This window comes from Tenrec ecaudatus, chromosome 7 (genome assembly GCF_050624435.1).
Source record: "Tenrec ecaudatus isolate mTenEca1 chromosome 7, mTenEca1.hap1, whole genome shotgun sequence".
Classification (NCBI taxonomy): Eukaryota; Metazoa; Chordata; class Mammalia; order Afrosoricida; family Tenrecidae; genus Tenrec; species Tenrec ecaudatus.
The window spans coordinates 126,465,280-126,485,909 of NC_134536.1; the positions used below are offsets into that span (position 1 = coordinate 126,465,280).

The 20,630-nt window shown below is 47.9% G+C and overlaps 1 protein-coding gene across 5 annotated transcripts in view; it reads right to left on the bottom strand.

Annotated features, from left to right (window-relative positions):
- RUNX2 (RUNX family transcription factor 2) overlaps window positions 1–17,944 on the bottom strand; it is a 287,069-nt gene extending 269,125 nt beyond the window's left edge. For 2 of the 5 annotated variants that reach the window (XM_075555014.1, XM_075555011.1), the window contains exons 1-2: window positions 16,494–17,936; window positions 6,498–6,654 (exon numbers count right to left, since the gene is read on the bottom strand). In XM_075555014.1, coding sequence (XP_075411129.1) covers window positions 6,498–6,654; window positions 16,494–16,880 — 544 coding nt within the window. In that variant the 5' untranslated portion in view covers window positions 16,881–17,936. Of the gene's footprint in view, window positions 1–6,497; window positions 6,655–16,493 lie in introns of all 5 variants that reach the window. The other 3 variants (XM_075555013.1, XM_075555010.1, XM_075555012.1) reach the window with 3 other exon arrangements.
- Between the last annotated feature and the right edge of the window lie 2,686 nt (window positions 17,945–20,630).

A 20,630-nucleotide genomic window follows, 5' to 3' on the forward strand; every position in this document is an offset into this window, starting at 1 on the left:
CTTATGGGAATCATTTTAACAGGAGCTGGTGTCTCCTGTGCCTGTGGTATGATGATGATTTCATCATTACTGGAACAAAGATCTCCTCCTCCCTGCTCAGCCCTCCTCGAACATACATCCCGGCTGGTAAATCTTGAAAGAGCTCCCTGACAGTGACTTATTTTTTTGCTAAATGTTCATGGCATCTCCTGATACAAATGAGTGTGTACTTTCAGCAGCATGCGTGTGCTTCTTGGGCATATTACATCTGCTCTTTCAAATTAATAACCGAAAGGCGATGAATACAGGAGGAGGAGAGAGAAAGGGAGTTAAAAAAAATGACAGGGCAGAGTATGATAGCACATTTGGATGTTTGCTTCCAGCCCCCTGCCCTTCCAGAAGACACCAGACCCTGTTACACAGACTCACTGACAGTTGTAATCAGTTAGATTTGCGACGGTTAGTCATGTCAGATAGTCAAAACTGCAAACTGTTACAAGACAGGAAGAGGTGGGCGTGAAACAGTGTGACTCAATAAAACATTCAGCAATCCCAGGCCAGAGCTCCTCGTACAGGCCTCTAGAAAGCTCGTTTTGTTTTCCTGTGTTTTCTGGTTAGACTTCTTTTTTTTCTCTTACTGAAAGCCGAGGCTATTAAATCAAATCACAAATCTTAGGACAGTGTGTAGCAATACAGAATTTAATGCAACCTTTTCAAAGCTTAATAGGGAACAGGTTATAGTCAACGCTTAATGGAGAACAGGTCTTTGGCTGTCAAGTCTAGTGAATGGGTTTCTTTTCAAATCAGACCATGCAAGTTCCTAAAAATGTGTTTAAGACACACATCACTGGTTACTGAGTAGATGTCGTTTTAAGTCTCGTTGCAAACGTGGGAAAGAAAAGATAGGAATGGGGAGGTAGGAGGAATAGGGTTTGGGTTCCCGGAGTTGTCTGAGAATTGGAATCACCTGGAGATCTGGTGCAACTCCAGATCCCTGGGCTCCTCCCTGTGGAGATTCTGATTCGTCTGGTTGAAAAAGTGGGAGCCGCAAGATCTGTACCCTCACCAGACCCCAGGTGATTACAATGACCAGGCCCATTTAGGAGCCTAGGATGTAGGGAAAGATGGATTGTGATTCGAAACCTATTAAAGGAAGGTTATCTTATTTCCATGATCTCATTTACCGCTCCCCAGGATTGTCTCTGAATCCATCTCATTGGACAAATGAGGAAACTGGAACCCATGGAGGCTTAGTAACTCTGCCAAGATCACGTCACTTATAAGGACAAGGTCAGGGCAAATCCTAGGATTTTAGATCCTAAAACTAGGGCTCATTCTTCTTCTTTCTTTTTTACAATGCCTACGTATGTACCAAAAAGATTTTTATTTATGTTTATTTCTAAATATGTCCCAGTCGGCTCTATTGAGTCCAACCGACAGTAAACACAAAGGGACTGCTGTAATATTTTGTCCAGGATGATGGAAGCATCTATTCTTAAAGTGTTAGACCTGAATCGTGTTCCATCTGCCATAGGCATTGGCTATGACATGGGTTTAAGGGAATTTGTCAGAAGCTGACTATCAGGCCTTTCTTGTCCTCGAAACCAGCCAGTGTCATAGCAACACGCAAGCCTCCACAGACAGGTGTTGGTGGCTGTGCTTCAGATGCACTGATTGGCCCAAACCCAAACGTAGGTTTCACCCGAGGGAAGGCGAGACTTGTACCAATGAATTTCTACTGCTCCCTTTACCAATGTCCTTCTCAAAATCTCTACAGGACCTACTAGAACTGCCTTCTGTAGGCTTCCGAAAATGTCAAGTCTTTATAGGAGTGGAAAGCCTCAACTTTCTCCTGCTGAACTTGTGGTTAGCAGTCTGACACGTAACCATTAACCTCTAGAACCTGGCCATGAATTTATCCACATGTGCTCGGGAGATATTTCCACTTTAGATCGTGACAATTTAACTGGAATGTTGAAAGTCATCTAAGCTTCCCTCGCAGCAAGGCCAAATTCAAGGAAACACCTCGAGTAGGAATAAATGCCAAATATTATCAAGTCACCCTTCAAACATAAAGCAGCCAAATGTTCAAAGCAAAACCCATATTCCTAGAAAGATGTCTTTTAAAAAGGAGTGGTTTTGGGGTGGGGACAAGTATTTAAGTATGTCGCCTTCTAAAAGCCCAATCTTAAATTCAAGATGTCCTTTAACAACGAAAACAAAAATCAAGTAGGTTCCTTCCACTTCTTTTTGCCTCCTGGGAAGAAACATGTACCATATTTACGCGCGTATAAGCCCACCCGAATATCAGCCGAGGCACCTAATTTTACCACAAAAACTGCATTAAAAATGTGCGGAAAAAACTCAGCTGAAACACGAGTTAATACGGTGTGCAATATTGAAGAAACCTTCAGGAACTACCTACAACTCGGCAGATGGTTCCCCATTTCTAGTAGCAATGCATTCCCTAAGGCCCTCATTGTGGTGGGTATTTTTGATTCCCTTCAACGAAAAAATTTTTTTTCCAAATACCACTTTGTATCCATTTCCATAAACTCAGGCTTTTAACACAGGCTCTTACTTAACACTGATAAAAACACAGGCTTTTAAACTAAACAATGCAGGCTCTTACGTAGGGCGCTAGCGCACACTAGGGAACTGCATCTTCTGTAGCTTCCTCTAGGAAGGAGTGTGCTCCGCTATGTCTTCAGGGAGCTGTCACTGACAGACCATGCCAACTATCCTGGGGGCTGGCTAGGAAGAGAAAGGAGATTGAGTAGACAGGCATTACATCCTACATCGACACATGCGCACACTCCAGCTACTGGAGGCCCTTATAACTACATATAAATTTAAAGTAGCACATGTCGAATTCTGATCTAAAGGGGGGATGGGAGGAGATAATACAAAAATGACAAATTCGCATAAACTCTAGACTTTCTGGAGCCAGGGAGGGTAGATGAACCTCTGAAATGCTGGCCCTGAAATCATTTTCAAACCTGAAACAAGAAATAGCCCCTGACGTCATCTTGAAATTGAGCCCTAGTTTAGCTGAACTGGGAAGCAATGCTTATCTTGAGTATTAGACTTTTTCTAGAATGATCCAACTGACAACATCAACAAGGAAGATTAGACAGGAACCTTAGGAGCCTTGGTGGGGTCGTGGTCACACAGTAGGCTGCTAACCCCAAGGTCAGCATTTCTCATCACGAGAAACCCTCAGGGGCAGTTTGACCCTGGCCTCTAGGGTCACCATGAACCAGCTCTGACTGGATGGCAGCGAGTTTGTTGGGTTGTTTTATTATTTTGTTTGTTGGTTTTTCGGGGGCCGGAAGTTTATGTTCATGAGGGAGGAAGAACTCAGGAGGAGAGGGTGAGCATGGCGGTCCAAGTCATAAAACGTCATCAATGCCGCTCAAAGGCGCTAAGAGGGACGGCTTAACCGGTCGGTGTTTGGCTGTGGATATGTTCCACAACGACCAGATAAATAACACGCAGAAGGAACAGCAGCAGCAGCAGCTCAAACTCGCACACATGAGGTCAAAAGGAAGCAGGCAGGCCAAGAAAAGTCAAAGACCAAGATCATCCTAAAGTTCCGTCTATAAATATCTAGGAGGAAAATGGAGAAGACGTTTAAAAACTTCTAACACGCGTTTCCACGGATGCTCTTCTTTCTTCCCAAACTGTTCTAAAGCCTTGCTCATCCCACAAGTCCACGGGCCGGAGTAAGCCGGGATGCGACTCCTTGATACGTCTCTAGACCATTTTTCGATTTCTGAGAGTTTTGAGTTCTACCAGTGAAAAGAAAAAAAGAATTCTAATATTTTTTGGAACTGGGCACTTTATTTTTTAATGCTACTGAAAAGAGAAGGGGGCAAAAGAATCAAAAGTAAATACAATAGCAGCCTGTTGATCGCAACAAGAGCAATGTGGAAGTGAGGAAACTGGAGAGTGTTATGAAACCGGTCAGGTACACAGGCAGGTGAACAGGTTGCCTGCCACGGAAAAATTGACCCTTTTATTTTTCGGAGCGGTATCTCTTATCAATGTTCTCTGACGTCTTTCCCGTCTGCATTTCAGTCTGGTCTGGCTGTTTCCTTTCACACAACGTCAAATGAATGATCTAAAAATCTATCATTAGTGATAAATCAATTTTTCTTTCTCTCTTCACCCGCTTCCCTCCCCCACTCCGCCCCCCCAATCTATGTCTTGAAGACAAGTCTGGACCAATTTCTCCATCCTGCCTCTGGCAGCAGACTGTAGCATTTCAGATCCTCTACCAAGTCCCAGCTGCTTCAAAGGAAAAATCCTACTTTCTTCAGTTAAGATCATAAGAAATATAGGGGGAGGGGGTCAGCTCTGTGTGGACATAATTACACTTCATCAAAAGAAGCTTTCTTCATCTTCCATGCGTGAAAAGTCTGCAAGCAGTTAAGTCTGTCTTTTTTTTTTTTTAAATATAAAAATTGCTATTTGGGAAACCAGCCAAAACTCAGAAAGCCAATATAGTAAAACAGTGCACACCCTTTGTTTCTCTTTGAAGTTCCTTAAATAAATATGTTGAGGGTTTACAAAGTACACTATCACTTTGCCATAGTTTCTACCCAGATTGATCAGAGAAAACGCAGGCAGCACCCATGGAATGCACAAGCAAGGGAAAGGGCCACACCAGCTAGAATCTGTCAGTAAAATAAAGTCTAGCCCCCAATCCTCTAAATACTAGCATCCATGATTTCTGGGAAAACCAGAAAATAGATGGAATGGAGCACTACAGGTAAATAAATCATCCGGTGCAAATTTTCTCTTTCATCCCTTACTGATTGAGCTAAAATGAATCTAACATACAATTCAATCATTCGATGAGATGTATCAATTATTAGACAGAAGGGAAACTTTCATTGTACAGTGCCGCCCCCCCAGGACTGAGAAAAAAGAATTAGCACGCACATGAGAGCGCGCATGCATACTTGAGTGTGTACACACATTTAAAACTAATTAGTCAAGGCTAAGATAGGATTGTGTGTTTTCTTTTCATGAGGAGAGCGAACCTGATTCAGAGGTAACTCCTTAGATTCACTCAATGAGAGGGTGTCAGCCTTCGTTTTATTTCAAACCATTTTTCGGTGACAGTATCTCATTAGCATGCATCATTTCTTTTTTTCTAAGTTAAAAAGTACAACCGCTTGGCCACATTCCTGGAAAGTGAACTAAAACTACTCATCGGAAACGGCCTTGCTTGCATTTCCCTTATCGGGTTTTTCAATGGCAATAATTCGCCATCTGATCCAAACTGAAGAGCAGTGGCTGGAGCTGTTTTAAGAACGAGGGCTCCAAGTCCCGAATCTGACCCCGGGCTTCTGAGACTGCAGTGGGCTTTGCAGCTAACTGCATTTCACCTCAGCTCTGGATTTGGCTTCTTAAAATGAAAAGGAAAGATTCCATTTAAAAAAATGAACACATAGGGCTAGGGCTAGGGTTAAAAAAAATGAACACAAGACTTCTAAATAGGTGCCTGGCTCTTAAAAGTCCCCCTATAGAATAAAGAAATAAAAATTTAAATATTGATTTCCTTAAAAATGTTTTTGTTTGTTTTGTTTTTTTAAATTAACCCCATAGAGGAAACAGCTGTGAAAGCCCTAAAAGAGAATGCTTTCTATTTCAGTATCCTCTTGAGGATTCTTAATAGGTGAATTCGGGAGAGAGACGACGCGCCCACTCTGGTAAAGACTGGCAGTCTCAGAAACCCACACAGGCAGTTCTCCTGTGTCTCACAGGGTGACTCGGAGTCAGACTCGTGGGCAGCGAGCGAGGGTGAGCCAATAGATGACTGGATTCAAATGCTGCACACCTTACATGTGTGGGAATACTTCAGTCGCAGCATTCGTCTGTCGAGGCAAGTCTATACAGTCATTCTCACCTAAGGAACACTATTCATTTAATGAAATTTTAAAAAACCCTTTCATCACAAAAAGTGGTATTTTATAGAATGCTCTTAGGAGAGTAAACAAAACCCAACAGAGCCAACCTCGGTGGAGAGTGAAGGGCGTTAGGCCCGGCGTTCTTGTAGCAAACCAGAGAAAATCTGTGGATGATTCAATGTATAATTTCCATTCCCCTTTGCCGCTCAGTTGGCTGTTATTCCACATACATCACTCAGAACCGGTCTTCCTGTGCACCTCGGAGGAAGGCGCTTCCAAAGGTTCGTGGAAAAATGGAAGTCAAAGGTAAGGGGATATTTCCACCCGTGTTCAGAAGCTGCACACATAGGCTCACACCCAGCGAGACTTGACCAAGCTCTCCCGGAACCCGAGTTCTCAGTATCGCCTCGCAAACGCACAAGACATACGTCCACATCAGTGCACATGCCAACACGCCAACTCTCAATTGGACGTATGCCGCTAAAACCTTCAATCGTTCTATTCCACCAAAGTGGCTGATACATGTCGAAGCTCCGCAACATTTCATCCGGGGTCCTAAGGTGCTTATTTCACGATCCACAGCAGAAAGCAGAGACCTACCTCGTCCACTGCGGCCCACAAATCGCAGATCGTTGAACCTGGCTACTTGGTTTTTCATGACCGCAGAGGCATTCCGGAGTTCAGCAGAATAATTTTCGTCGTTACCCGCCATGACAGTCACCACAGTCCCATCTGGTACCTCTCCGAGGGCCACCACCTACATAACACAGGAAACACAGCAGCAAAAATGTCGCGTCAGAAAATCTGGAGAGGAAAAAAAACCCAGAGTATATTCTCCTTGTGAAGGATGTGTCTTATCAGGACTTGGCGCTCCAGTCCGGCAAGGGCAGACAGAAAGGGGGCATCTGTGTCTGGGCTCTGTCGCCACTTCAAACAGACCGACGTGCCGAGGTCCACCCATTTCAAAGGCAGGCGAAAGTTGCCTTCATATGCTATTGGAGCATGCTCCTTGTCCATAGGAATTATGACACAGACGGAGAGCTGCAGATTGCCCTGTACAGATGAGGAAGGCATTGCCTGTCTGCAGCCTGGAGAGCCCGGAGGTGTGGGCTCATCCACATCACAAGGTGAAGGACAGAAAGCCCAGGCAGCTCTACAGGGGAGAACTTGTAGGGAACTTGGTGTCCTCAAACAGTGTAGTGTCCAAGCCCGCGCGCCATCTCCTGACTTTAAGTTAGCTATTCGGCTGTAATCTCACATTTCCGGAATGTCCATCCTCCAGTGGGACGGGTGGGCTAGCTGAACTCATCAAGAAGGCCTACCCTCTGGTGTGGGACAGAGGGATGTACAGCTTGGAAATTGTCAACGGGTGGAATAGACAAGCATATATATATATATATATTTAGCCACACTTCTGTTTGCCTCCTCAATCATCAACAGTTCGACTGGGGCAGATGAGCAATAAGGAAAGATGCAGATTCAACGTTGAGGGTCATGAGCGTTTTTTACAACTCCCAGGAGACAGGCGACACTTTTAACCTGGGTTAGCTACCTCACACATGCGTGCCCTGGTCATCAGGAAGCCCAGTAAAAGGAGGCTGGTGAAGATCTTCCCCTGTCAAGTAGAAATCAACTATCTTTATTCCATTTCCAAGATCCTTGTTCATCCTTCCTCTCAACTCACTCCAGGATCATATGTTCAGGTGACTTCCATGGATGTCTTTCTCAGTTCCCAGGTGGCCGAATAACTAAGCCATGGCTCCAGCTAAAGTAGCACACCGCTCTGGGGCAGTAACACCTATGTGAACTTGAGTATGCAGCAAACATCCCACTTTTCCTTCTTGCCACACTAATCCTAGGAGCCTTGGTGGCACAGTGGTTACTCATTGGGCTGCAATTCCCAAAGTCCGAAGTTTGAAACCACCAGCCACTCCTTAGGAGAAAGACGGGGCTTCCTACCCCCATAGAGTCACCGGCTCAGAAATCCACAGGGGCAGTTTCACACTGTCCTGTAGGGCCTCTGTGAGTCAGCATGGACTTCATGGCATTGAGTTTGGTTTGCATTTGGAATCTCATGTTATGCCCTTCCCTCTGACAAGACTCCCATAAAGCAGACCTAAACATTTAACCCCAGGCTCCCAATAAACTTTGTATATGCTCTCATGGAAACAAAATTCTCACAGTGTAACAAAAATAACCATCACTCGATGGGGATTAGCAGGACTCAGCTGCTCACTCGAAGGTCCACCACGGGGGGAGAAGATCTGAGGCTGGGCAGCTCTGCTTTGGCAAACCTGTCCCTCTGAGGCAGAACCAACCCCATGGCACACAAGAGCAGCAGCAGCACTCTATTTTAGTGCTGTCATGCCATCCTCATAGACCCCACCCAACACCCCTCTCTTAGGGCCGCTGCTCTAGCCAGGAAGACAACCAACCAAACAAGAAACTTGTCTTTTTAAAAAAATCTTTCTTCTCCTTCCTCTTCAAAACTTCCCCGATGGGTTTCCAAGGCTGCAAATCTTTACCCCAAAAAGCTTCATCTTTCTCCTAAGGAGTGCCTGGTGGTTTCAAACTGCTGACCTTGTGGTTGGCAGCGCAGCTCTTAACCCACTATGCCACCAGGGTTCAGGTCAGTATCAACAGTGTTCCTTAACTTCATCTAGCACCCACTTTGCACAGCATGTTCATTTAAATATGCGTATGTGCCTCAAAAAGTTCCTGGAAAAATGGAATTGAAAGAGGACCTTTTTCCCATGAACTTTTGAAGCCCCTTCCTATAAATTATCTATACACTTCCCTTGAAATACTAGCCCAAGGCTGAGTGATTCGTGCCACGGTTTCAGATTAGATTAGATTAACAACTCAAAGGTGGAAGAGTCTCTAGACATCTGCTTCACCACTGTGCGCCCAGGGCCCCAAACAGTGCCTAGCCCACCGAGTCAAAAAACCAAACCTACAGAAGAGTGGAACTGCCCTGTGGGTTTCCAAGACGCTAACTCTTTCCAGGAGCAGCAAACCTCATCTTTCTCTCGCCTAGCCCACGGTGCGTGATCATTTTTTAAATAACTCAATGTACGCACTTCACGAAGAGTCTCACTTCCCACAGCCACCAGTCTGGGGCTCCCCGCAAAGACTCGGAGACAGAAAACTAGTTCAGATTGAATCGACAGCCCACACAAGCAGCAACGCGCCCTTGTTCCAAACACACTACTTTTCTGATCACTTTTTCCATCTGAGAGGAGATTGTGTCAGCTATCCTTTACCTAGGGGCTCTGGTAGCTTGGGCGGGAGTGTGGGGGTGCACAGATGGGCGTTCGGGGAATGTAACACCTTAGACTGCTGTCTGCAAAGTCGTCTAGACAAACCACCAACCAACCACTAGATGAGAGAGGAAGAGGAGGAGGCTATCTGCTCCCGTCGAGATTAAGAGCCTCAGAACCCCCATAGAGGAAGGTCACTCCCAGGTAGAATTGACTGGAAGGCAGTAGGTAGCCTGTTATCCTCTCCCTGGAGTTTATACAGATGCTACTCCAGTGGGGAAGTGTCCCCCGGGTCAAGGGCAACGCCTTGAGAACAAGAGTTCCTCCCAAGAATCCAAACACCGTGCCTACTTGAACTGGTGCCTCAAATGGGCACTGAGGATAGGTACTGGTGGACAAGGAGCCATGGTGGCACTGTGGCCCAGCGTTCAGATGCCAACCAAGAAGTCAATAGTTGGAACCCACCAGCACAGAAAGCTGTGGCTGGCAGCCTGCTTCATGGAGAGTTAACAGTCTGGGAAACCCTCTGTCCCAGAGAGTTGCTATGAGCCGGAATTTCAGTCGATGGCCTTGGGTGATGGGAACCCCTGATGGAGGCAATGTGGTTTTCAACTTTGCAATGCTCCAAACTACGAGCATTTGGAAATGCTGAAAGAACTGACCCCCTTTGCCAGTATTCATCTGAATCGCTGGTATTCTGTACACTCAGCGTGTTAACACCTGCTGTATGGCTTTCGATGTCAAACTAAATGTGTAACCAATAAGCATATTCATGAAGGCAGAAGGAAATCGGCACTGTTCAAAAGAGAATAAAGGTCCCCCAAATTAAGAGACCCACTGTTTTCCTCCACCTCTGCTATGATCTCACACAAGGAACCAGAGTTTAACATTAGAAATGGGGACTTCGTTAGAAATTAGAAATATTAAGAATTTTTTTCTTATATTAGAAATACTAAGAGTTTTTTTTTAATGTGTGTAAAATTTAGAAGGTACTACATAAATTAAGAGGGAGCCCTGGTGGCATAGTGATTTTGCATTGGGCTTCGAGATCAGCAGTTCAAAACCACCAGCCAATGCAAGGGTGAGAGGGTGGGGGAGCTTAATACTCCCATCAAGGGCACCGTCTCAGAAACTCACAGGGGCAGTTCTACCCTGAACTACAGGGTCACCATGGACTCGCTGACAGTGAGTTTGGTTTTTCGGTTCATAAAATAAATCAGAGCGACAGAGCTTTCATAGGACCCAGAAGCTAACATCGTGTTTGTTCTGCCTGAAGTCTGGTGTGTGCTAAACATGGGCTTTGGCTTCTGAGTATCCCTCCCAGTTCCAATTTAAGATGTAACCCTCTCCTGCGGGTCCTGAGATGGTCTCTGGTGGGGTTGAGAGCTCTAGGATAGCTGAAAGCTTTTCCTCTAGTTTGGCTAGGTTTCAGAAAAGGGGGAGGGGGATCAAGAAATCTGCCCCATTATAAAAGTTTTCAAGAGCTCTGGGACGTTATTATTTTACTGCATATTTTTAACATAATGGACTTTTTTTCTTCTTCTTCAGTTAGAAGAAAAGAAAAATTGGTTCAATATGGGAAAATAGGAAAGAGAAAGATGCCCTCAGAGTAAAATACATAAATTCATTTTACTCTGCTTAAGCAGTATAATAAGGAGCCCATTAAGTATTGCTATGTTTTACGTATGACATTTAATAACACAATAAATAGATCATCAGGAGTTGTGTGAGTCTTCTCTGAGCCTTAGGCCCAGGCCTGGGAGAAAGAAAACAGAACGAAAAACAAAACTCCCTCTAACACCATGTAGTGACAGCCTCGCCTGGCATGACTGAGCTCTAGTTTAATGGTTATGTATGTTGGGTTTTTTTTTTCATTTCTTCTTCTGTTTAATGGTTACGCATGTTGGGGGGTTTTATTTGTTCTTCTGGTTAATGGCTATGCATGTTGGGTTTTTAATTTCTTCTTCTTCTTTTCCCTCTACCATATCAGAGTGCCCAGTGTCTCTCTGAGGAAAATAAAAAGGGGTGAGGATGTACTGCATTTGGCTTTTTATCAATTAAAGTATAATGATATATTGGGGTGGGGAGGAGTTGTGTTTTGGTGTTTGTTTTCTTAAGTAAATCTCTAAGGTTAAAAAACGTTTCCCTTGGGGATTCTCAACTGTGTTTATCTAAAAGTAAACCAAACAATCAAGAAATTTTACACATTTCATCCATACCAAACCCAAGCAATGGAAAAACATTTTACCAAGTAGAATAAGTAGCCTGCAAAATTGCTGTTTTAACTATTTAGGCATCGGCGTGCATTAAAATGTATTTCCATATTACATGATACAAAAGTACTGCTCTGCAGAGAAAACCTGAACAACAAAATTCAAGTGATTTTAGAATATTAAATCTACAAGTCCATAACTCGTCATAAGAAAGGGGTAAGTCATTTCCTGTCCTGACACCTCAGAAGAAAGAAGTTCCTTTATTCAGCCCATCTCACTATAACTAGTGTTAGGATCACAAGAAAAGCGGTGTGTACAGCATTAGCTGAAAGGATATTTAACCCTGGAAATGCTATTAAAATTTTGTATGGGACCCCTTATGACTGTAAATGTGAATTACTCCAAAATGCAAAGCAATGTAGAATTAACTCTGACCCATAAAATTGTTTTGTGGTCTTAGAATATGGAAGTTTAAATTGCCTATGACACTTCCAGGGACAGAATGCTAGTCTTAACTAATCAATTACTTTTGCGGGCCAATGTTATGTGGCACCTTGTGCTTACAGTACAATTGAAACGTAATTATTTTTCAAGATAGAATCCAGTCAAATCTTTCTTTCTATTCAAAAGAAAGGTGAGGTAGTAATTGCAAAAGGCCAAGATTTGATTCTATGATAATTTTTAAAGAATCTGAACTTGATAAGCTATTATTAAAAAGTCCCAACTAATATTACCGTTAACTTTTAGAATTTAACCCCCAAATCCAATAGAATTATTGGGGGGGGGGAGCGGGAAGTGATGACAATATAATGTGTCATTCTACAGTTTTTCAAAACAGATGTCAAAGAAATAAATTTTGATGGCAATGTGTTTCATTTAGGAAGCTGACTGACATCATCTCACAATCCTTTACCATTTTGATAGACTGCAAACAGCAAAGCCAAGGGGGAAAAGAATGCCACTTTCCTCCTGTAGCTGTTTTCAAGTATGCATTTCTAACACAAATGTAAACCTTGACTTCCCATCTAAAAGTACTTGTTCAGATTTCAGTCTTAAAACGTTTAACTTTCGACAAATTGTATTGCACTTTAAGGCACAGTTCAAAACTTTATCTTTATACTTTTAAGCTGTTCCTAACTGCATAAATTTGCTTAACAATTCCTATTAGGTTTAATAAGGTTTTAACAGGTTTAATTAATAATACCACCCAGACTATCAAGTCAGAGCAGCCTAGTTTCCAAGGCTGTAAATTATGGAAGCAGACTGGCAGGGCTTCCATGCCCCCCACCCCCCACCCCACCCCTCCCACACGCAGCAGCTGGTAGGTTCCAACTACTGGCCTTTGGGTGAGCGCTTAATCATTGTGCCACCATCTGGGCTCAGCAAGTTTAATGTATTTCCGAATATGGGGTTTCATTCTTTAACAATGCCAGAAAAACACATGATACTGGTACATCTAGAGTCCAGGGTGCTCTAACTTAAAACAGCACAATAGACTTCCACTACTTTTAGCTTTTAAAACATACATCTGGACTTAAAATTTCTGCATAACGCCTCAGCTTGAAGCTATTTAAAGAAACTGCACTATGAAGCCTGAACACCAGGCTTCAGAGTGGAAATGCTGACAGACTCCTAACTCTAAAGATGCTCCCGGAGCCTGGGCAAACACGCTCTGGCCACTCTTTCAACCAATGAACTGAATTTGCAAGTTGGTTTTTTTTTTGTCACTGGAATTATCTATGACAGAAAGGATCTGGGGTCCTCTAATAGTAAGTCTTAACTATTTTAAGCTTTCAGTGACATACACCTGAAAGAAATGTTAAAAATATCTATTTCCATTTCCTTGACACCTGGGGGAAGTGAATATTTGAAAACTGCAGAAGACCCTTGTTAAAAAAATACAAGTACAATAAACAGCTTTCCATGTTTGAAAGATGCTGGGGACTTTTTGCTTGTTTGCTTGTTTGGGGGATATTTTGCATTTTTACACCCATCAACTGCAAGTCAGGTCAATCCCAAAACAAAATCTGACGGACCAAACTAATGCTGATACCTTCACACCATACATGGTCACTATCATTTTCAAGCACTCCCTTAAAGTAACATATCAAAACATCTCGTCGAATGAATTCATCTCTGAACTCTGTAACTCCAAAGCTCAGGGTCACAGACATAAAAGAGGGGCACGGTAATTGTTGTTGGGTTGATGTGAATGACAGACTTCCCAACATTTTAGTTCTGTAGACTGTGTTTATGCATGTTTTAAAATGTATTTACCTGTCTGCTATCTACTCAACAACACTCAAATGTATTTTATACTCAGCTCTAAATATGATAACCAAACAGCTGTCACCACTTTCAAAACTGAGACTTATTTATTATTATTCCTTCATCGCAGATGTATTTGATTATGGTGCAAGAGTGCAGCGTCTACTATTCCAAGGAGTTAGGTAAAGAGAGATTGTTTTTCAACATTCAAATGAAGACAATGGAAATAGTTGTCAAAATCTGGGCAACCCAATATCGACACAGTGTTTTTTCATCAGACACACAAATTTTTATATTGAGGGGGTCCCAGTTTTAAGCCACTATTTTAAACACAGCTGCGAGGACAAGAGAGAATCAAGTTTTAGGCTCATTCGGCTAATATAAACTAAAATATCCCATTTACTTGTCCTACATAACAAAAAAAGAATACGTACTTTTGGTAATCAACAGTCACTGTGCTTAAAAGTAAAGAAAGCAATTCCTGTGCAAGTATTTAAGCGGGTAATAGTGAGCAAGTAGTGATAATAGCCAAAACAACTGAGGTCATAACAGCTCAAAATAAATTCATTTTTCTATCCTATGCAAAAAAAAAATCCTTTTCCTCCAAAACACCCTAGCTCAATATCAACTCAACATCCCAAGAGGTAGGGGAGTTTGTAAGACAGTTATACCTTTAACATATTTAACAGGAAAAACGGGCTGTAGAGGACCAAACATCTGCACTTTATCTTTAGAAAGATCCGGACCTACCTTAAAACCTACATCATCTGACTTAAGAGCAGTGTACAGACAAAAACCTCTGTATTGGTTTTCTTTGCTTTAATCCAGGTACTGTTTGGTTTTGTTAAGAGGGACAGCAAATTTCCATCCTCATGTAAGGCTCATTTAGAAAAGTCTTGGCCGTTGGACATGAGTATTACAAAAGATATCTCTTATAAGTACATTTAAGCGTATTCTGAGCTTTCAATCTTGCAAGGAAGAAAACCAACCTACAAAATGGTTGGTTTATAAAAGGAGAAATGTGACGGTTAAAAATTTAAAAAAAAAACAACACTTCTTGAGCCAACTACAAAATGAAACTTGCCCCAGAATGCTACATCCCCTTTCCTAACTATTCATTCTGATTTCTGTTCTGATAGAACAACTAGCGAGATAACCAGCTCTAATTGACCTGGCCTCCTTTCTCTTTCCACCCCACCCACACACGGGATCTGAATGGGGTGCGTGGGGCGCGGGTGAGGGTGGGGGTGATCAACCACTGGGAACTGCCAGTGGCCCGTGGGAGTTGGCCCCAGGGTCCACAATGGAGGAACTGGCACGATTCCCTTTTTTTCCTTCCCTCCCTCCCCCAAAGCCTTGCTTTCCGGGTTCTCTACCGACCCTAGAGCCCAGGGGACCCACGCCCACCTCCTCAAGTTCCCAATCGGAAAAAGGGGCAGAGACGCCCTTTCCCCCCACCCACCCCACCCCACCCCCCCACCCCCGACCCCTCCTAGGGCTCCTTTCCTGATCAGCCCAACCGCCCCCTCCATCCCCAGCGTCTAGTCCTGCGTGTGTGGACAGCCCCAAACCCATCCCCCTTCCAACCCCAGCGCGCCTGGCCTCTGGGACTCCGCGTCTCCCCCTGGCGAGAGCTGGCCTGGGAAATGCGGCCCGAGTGCCTGGGACGCTCCGCGCTACAGCGTGCGCGGCGGGCGCTCCATCCCCGACCTGCCCAGCGGCTGCCTGCGACTCCACCGCTGACACCCGACCCCAACTAACGGGCTGCGGGGGCTCGCAGACCCCCGGCGTCACGCCCTCTGCTGCCACGCCACCGCCACGAGCCACCGACTCGCTTCGGGAAGCAGGAGGAGGGGCGAGGTGACCCGGGGCACCCGTACTTAAAATAACAATAAAGCAAATCTGCAAAATGTCACCTCAGTTTTCCAGGTGGCCGAACCAGAAGACGGGTCTCCGCTTTCCCACTGCCGTGGGGCAAGTGCGGGGAGTTGCGCCCCGGGAGACAGGGGTGCCCGAGCCTCCGCCTCCCGCCCTGGAGGGCCCGGCGCCGGGCACCCGGTTCTCCCCCGCCTCGGGGCGCGCGCGGCCCCGCCTTCCTTGCTCCTAACGGGAACTGACAAGGGGCAGCGAACCAAGCCGATGCCCGGGGCCTGCGAGCCCTCCGCGCCCCCGAGTCCCCGGCTTCGCCCCCAGTCCTCCGAGCCCCCGGCACTGGGGTCCGCGAGCCGCCGCAGACCAGCCGCGCCCTGCCCCGGGTGCTAACTCCCCGCGCAGACCCCGGGAAGGTCAGCCCCGAGCCCTGGAGGGACCGGGGCAGCGGGGGCTCGAGGGGTCTGAGACGGCGCCGCGCCAGGCGGATGGGGCGTTCGCCAGGGAGGGGAGGGATGGCATGGGGGTGGGCGGACACGGACCCCCGGGGAGGGGCGGCACGCGCTGCCAGCCCGTGCGAAGTCGGCCCAGTGGCCGGGGAAGGGGTGAGCGGGTTCCGAGGGCGAGTGCGGGGATCGTGGTCCCTGGGGGGAAAGGGGCGGGGTGCGGCCAGTCGGGGAGGGGGCGCCTGGGGCCCCCGCAGGGACGGGAGATGACTCAGGGGCGCGGGTTAGGGCAAAGCCAGAGACTTAACGGGGTGAAGTCCAGGTAAAGGGGACCGGGATGAAGGTTGAGGTGGCCGCGGACACAGGTGGGAGAAGGCACGAGGGAGGGCTGTGCCACCCCGGCGGAACCCCTAGGAAGGAGTCGGCGGAGGGGCCGCGGGTCCGGACTGCCCAAACTTGCGGCCTTGGAGGTGGGGAGGACCCCCGCGCGCAGGACCCGCGGCCCGGGGCGGAGGACCGGGGTCAGCCGCAGCCGCTTACCTTGAAGGCCACGGGCAGGGTCTTGTTGCAGCGCCAATGCGAGGGCAGCACAGAGCACAGGAAGTTGGGGCTGTCCGTGCGGACCAGCTCGGCCGGGTGGTCGGCGATAATCTCTACCATGGTGCGGTTGTCGTGCGGCGGCCGCAACCGGGGCATCGCCGTCGCCGCCGCTGCCGCCGCCGCCGCCGCCGCCGCCGCCGCAGCCGCCGCCTCCTGCTGCTGCTGCTGCTGCTGCTGCTGTTGCTGCTGCTGCTGCTGCTGCTGTTGCTGTTGCTGCTGCTGCTGCGCAGCCACCACCGGGCTCACGTCGCTCATCTTGCCGGGCTGCAGGCTGCTGGAGGGGGGGCTGAAGCGCCGGCTGGTGCTCGGATCTACGGGAATACGCATCACAACAGCCACAAGTTAGCGAAGTGGCCGGGGGAGGGGGAGGAGGGTGGAAATCAGGGGCGAGGAGGAGGAAATTGGGGGGGTGGAGGCGAGACGGGCGGGCGGGGGTGGGGTGGGGGGAAGGGGATGAAGGTGGTGGGGTTGAGGAGGTGAGAGATCAAGTTCGATGGGGCCGCCGGCGGATGCAGCGGGTGGCGCGGCGGAGTCGCAAGGTTGGCGGCTAGAGCGACCCAGGCGGCGCAGATCGTGGCCGGAGCCTTTGAAACTCCCCCGGGGTGGCCGCAGCGAACAGGCGCGGGGGTGCGTTTGGCCTGGGGCCGTTGGCGCCTTGAGTTTGCAGCGTGGAGCGGGGTCCCCTGGGGAGCTCTGTCTGCTGGGTGCGCGGGCGCCCCCCTCCCAGTTCGAGCGTGGCGGTGGGGTGGCGCGGGGTGAGCAGCGCAACCCCGGAGCCCGCGCCGCGCACAGCTGCCCAGCTGCAGGCGTCCGCCCGCCGGCCCGTGCCGCCGCCTTTGCCTCCTTGGCGGCGGCCGCCGCTCGCGCCGCGTCGGCTGCTCGGTCAGATTCCTCCCGGGGCGGCTGCCAGCCCGGCTCTCCGGCTCTGCTCCTGCTTGCCCTCCGTCCCGGTTCTCTCGCTCACCGCCACCTCTTTACATCCACTCGCCCGCGCCGTTGGCGAGGCCGCCGCGGCCCCCGCGCGTCTAGGTGTCTGTCCGGAGGTAAGTCGCGGGCGGCGGACCTCGGGACCAGCGGATGCTGCCGGAGCCTGCGAATCGCAGCCGCTGCCGCCGGCCGCCGGCCGCAGGAAGGAGCCCCGGGGCGCTGCGCGCCGCGCGCTCGCGGAGCGGAGAGGCGGCCTCTGCCCAGGGAACCTTGCCGGTCGCGTCGTTTTGCCCCCAGCCCCAAGGCCGGGGACCCCTCTTGGCCTGCGGGGTGCAAGCCGAGCCGCCGGAGAGCCGCGGGTTGATCTGCCTTGTTATTTTTCGTAGTAACTTCGGCAGAGGAGGAAGGAAAATTCTTGAACGTCTGTGCTGACTTCTCAGCGCTCTTCACCCTCCCCACCCCACCCCACCCCACCCCCACCGCTGCCGGAGCGGCTCCGAGGGGGGGTCGGGGGGGTTAGGAAAATCTTGCCGCGTTTGGGTTTTTGTTTGAGGTGGGGTTTTTTTCTTCTCCTCCTTTTTCTTTCTTTCCCTCTTTTATTTTTTATTGTTTTTGTCTTAAGTGGCACAAAAAATTGGGGGCACTTGTGAAAATCGGTTTTAGAGGCGCAAGTGGATGAGTGGACACTTTTTTATGTCGTTAAGCATGCTATTCCAAGTGAACAAGGACAGGTTTTTTAAAGAATTGGAAAACTGTCAGCTTGATATTGAAAATAAGTTGCGGGGTGGGGGCTACCCTTCCTGGGATAAAACCCAGCTGGTTTTCTTTTTTGAATGAATTTCTACCCTTTATTAAGCCTGTTCTGCCTCTAAAACTTTCTTCCCAGTCGCTCTTGGGGAATATTTTTAAATAAAAAATCAAAATGCTCCAATGGCTGTTTATTTATGTATTTATTTCTCAGTGTGGGTTAAAAAAAAGAAAGACAGAAGAAAAAGGCGTCTTTGGATCCCCCAAAAAGTTGTGGTCGAGAGGATGAAGGAGCGCGAAAAAGAGCGGCAGTTTTTACCTAAAATGTGGTTTTCGGAGGCTGGGATTTCTAATGATTAGGTTTTTGTGGTTTATATAGACACGACTCTGGCGAGGGCGATCATTACGCTGATGAGAGGCAGGAGCACGTGGGTGTCTCCGACCAGCCTCAAACTCCAAGGCTTCAAAACAAATAAAACGATGTGCCGCCCGCAGAATCCGGGAAATCCGCTGGCGGCGGCGGTACCCCCAAGATGCGGGGACAGGGCCTTCCCCCCCACCCCCCAGTGCGTCGCCTTTTGCAACGCTTCCTGACATTTTGTTAAACCGGTTTAAACCTTCCAAAGCTTGAACATATGCTTGATAAGGGACCAATTAGCTGCTAGATTATCCAAGGTGCAAATAGCCTATCTGACCAAATGATCAATGAGTTTCTAAAATAAGTGGAAACAATATTATAATGGCGTACCAAAGCGTGATGGTGGGATTCTCATTCACCAGCTCCGTCTTTCTTAGGGCGATTTACGTACGCCTTAATGGTTATTTTTATTGCTCGACACAAACGCCTCTTGGCCCAGAACGACCTGCGAGACCCTCCTCATCGGGTTTTTAACGCTGGGCAACCCCTCTCTGAGCCCACATTTGGGGTCTGCGCCTTTGAATGGGGCCTAGGGAGGCTTCGAGGGGGAAGGCGACGGGGAAGAAGGGTGCCCGGTGTTTGCCCGGGGACTCCCAGCAGAATGTGGAGGTAAACGGCTGGATTGCCCATCTGGACAGAGGCGTTTCCAGAGGGTTGCAGGGACTGGGTGTGCCCTCCCGCAGGAGGAAGGGTGGAGTTCAGGGGCCTCTGCTTCGGCAGCCCTCTTTGAGGCTTTATTTTGACCTTTCCTTTGCTCTGTGATCCCATTTGTGCCCTATGCGTCTTTCCTCTTCCACTTTTCAGCCCCTATTCCTACCTCTCTCCGAAATCCCCTACAAACGAGAACCTCTGTGCCTCGCCCCTCCCATACCCTCTTCTCCCCAGCCGCCTGCCACCCGCTTAGAGACGCTGCCCGGACACCCTGTACCCAACTGGTCACCCATCCCGGGCGCAGCTGGTGTTCGAGACCCTGTTCGTCAGGATGAACTTGAACGCGCCGCGAGGACCGGAACCGTCTGGTGCGCGCGCTTACGAGGTTTAATTATGTTTTCGATCACAGGGGAGAGCCCTAACCCCGGCCCCCCGTGGTAAGGAAGGCAGGTCTAGCTTGTCAGTTTCGGGGCGGCCCACTTAGGGCCTAGAGCTAGGCCTCCCCATCCCAAACCAAAGAAAAAGAAAATCCTCTCTCATCTTGCACTGCCACTGGGACGCATAACCATCCACACACTGGCACCTTTAAAATACACGTATACAGCACACACAAACACATGGATTGGAAGGGGGCAGTGATTTGCCTTTGTGGGGGTGGGGGGCAGTCTTCTTTGGGGCACATTGTGCCTGTCCCTCCAGCTTGTGCCTGGTTTTGAAATCCTGGATGCAGCAGATGAAGGAGAAAAGGACAGGAAGTGGGGTGTTCCTGCCTCAAAGGGAAATAGAACCCGTAGGTAATCGCCATGGTGGGTGATAGACTCTTGTGGTCACGTCTGGGCTTATCTTAGACCCCCCACGGAAGTCCACCGAAAAGGGAACTCCCAGGAAACTTTGAAAACTTTTAAGAATATCAATACGTGTTTCAAATATAGGTCACCGGAGGAACATTTTTTTAACATAAAAATAGTATCGGGCAGTTTGAATATCTTGGTAATCCTCCAGAGAATTTGCATCTCTGTGTCACTGGGGTGCTCCGTCCTGTCTATGTCTCACTCACTGCAGCGGAAGTATTGGGATGGATTGCAAAGTACAGCAGGCAGGCAGGCCACTGTGGATCATGACACCAACTCCCGGGGTTTTCAGAACAACTTAATCAATGGTGAGATTATTTATTTTAATTAATCGCATCCTGTAATTCAGTTTTATAGCCTTCCTTGGCATCCTTCCTCCATTTCACATTTCAGTGGAACTAATATAAGCAGCTCTTGGAAGTTACTCCGCTTGGATCCCTTAAAATATCCTACAGTTATTTATAATGTGGAAATGAAATTTTC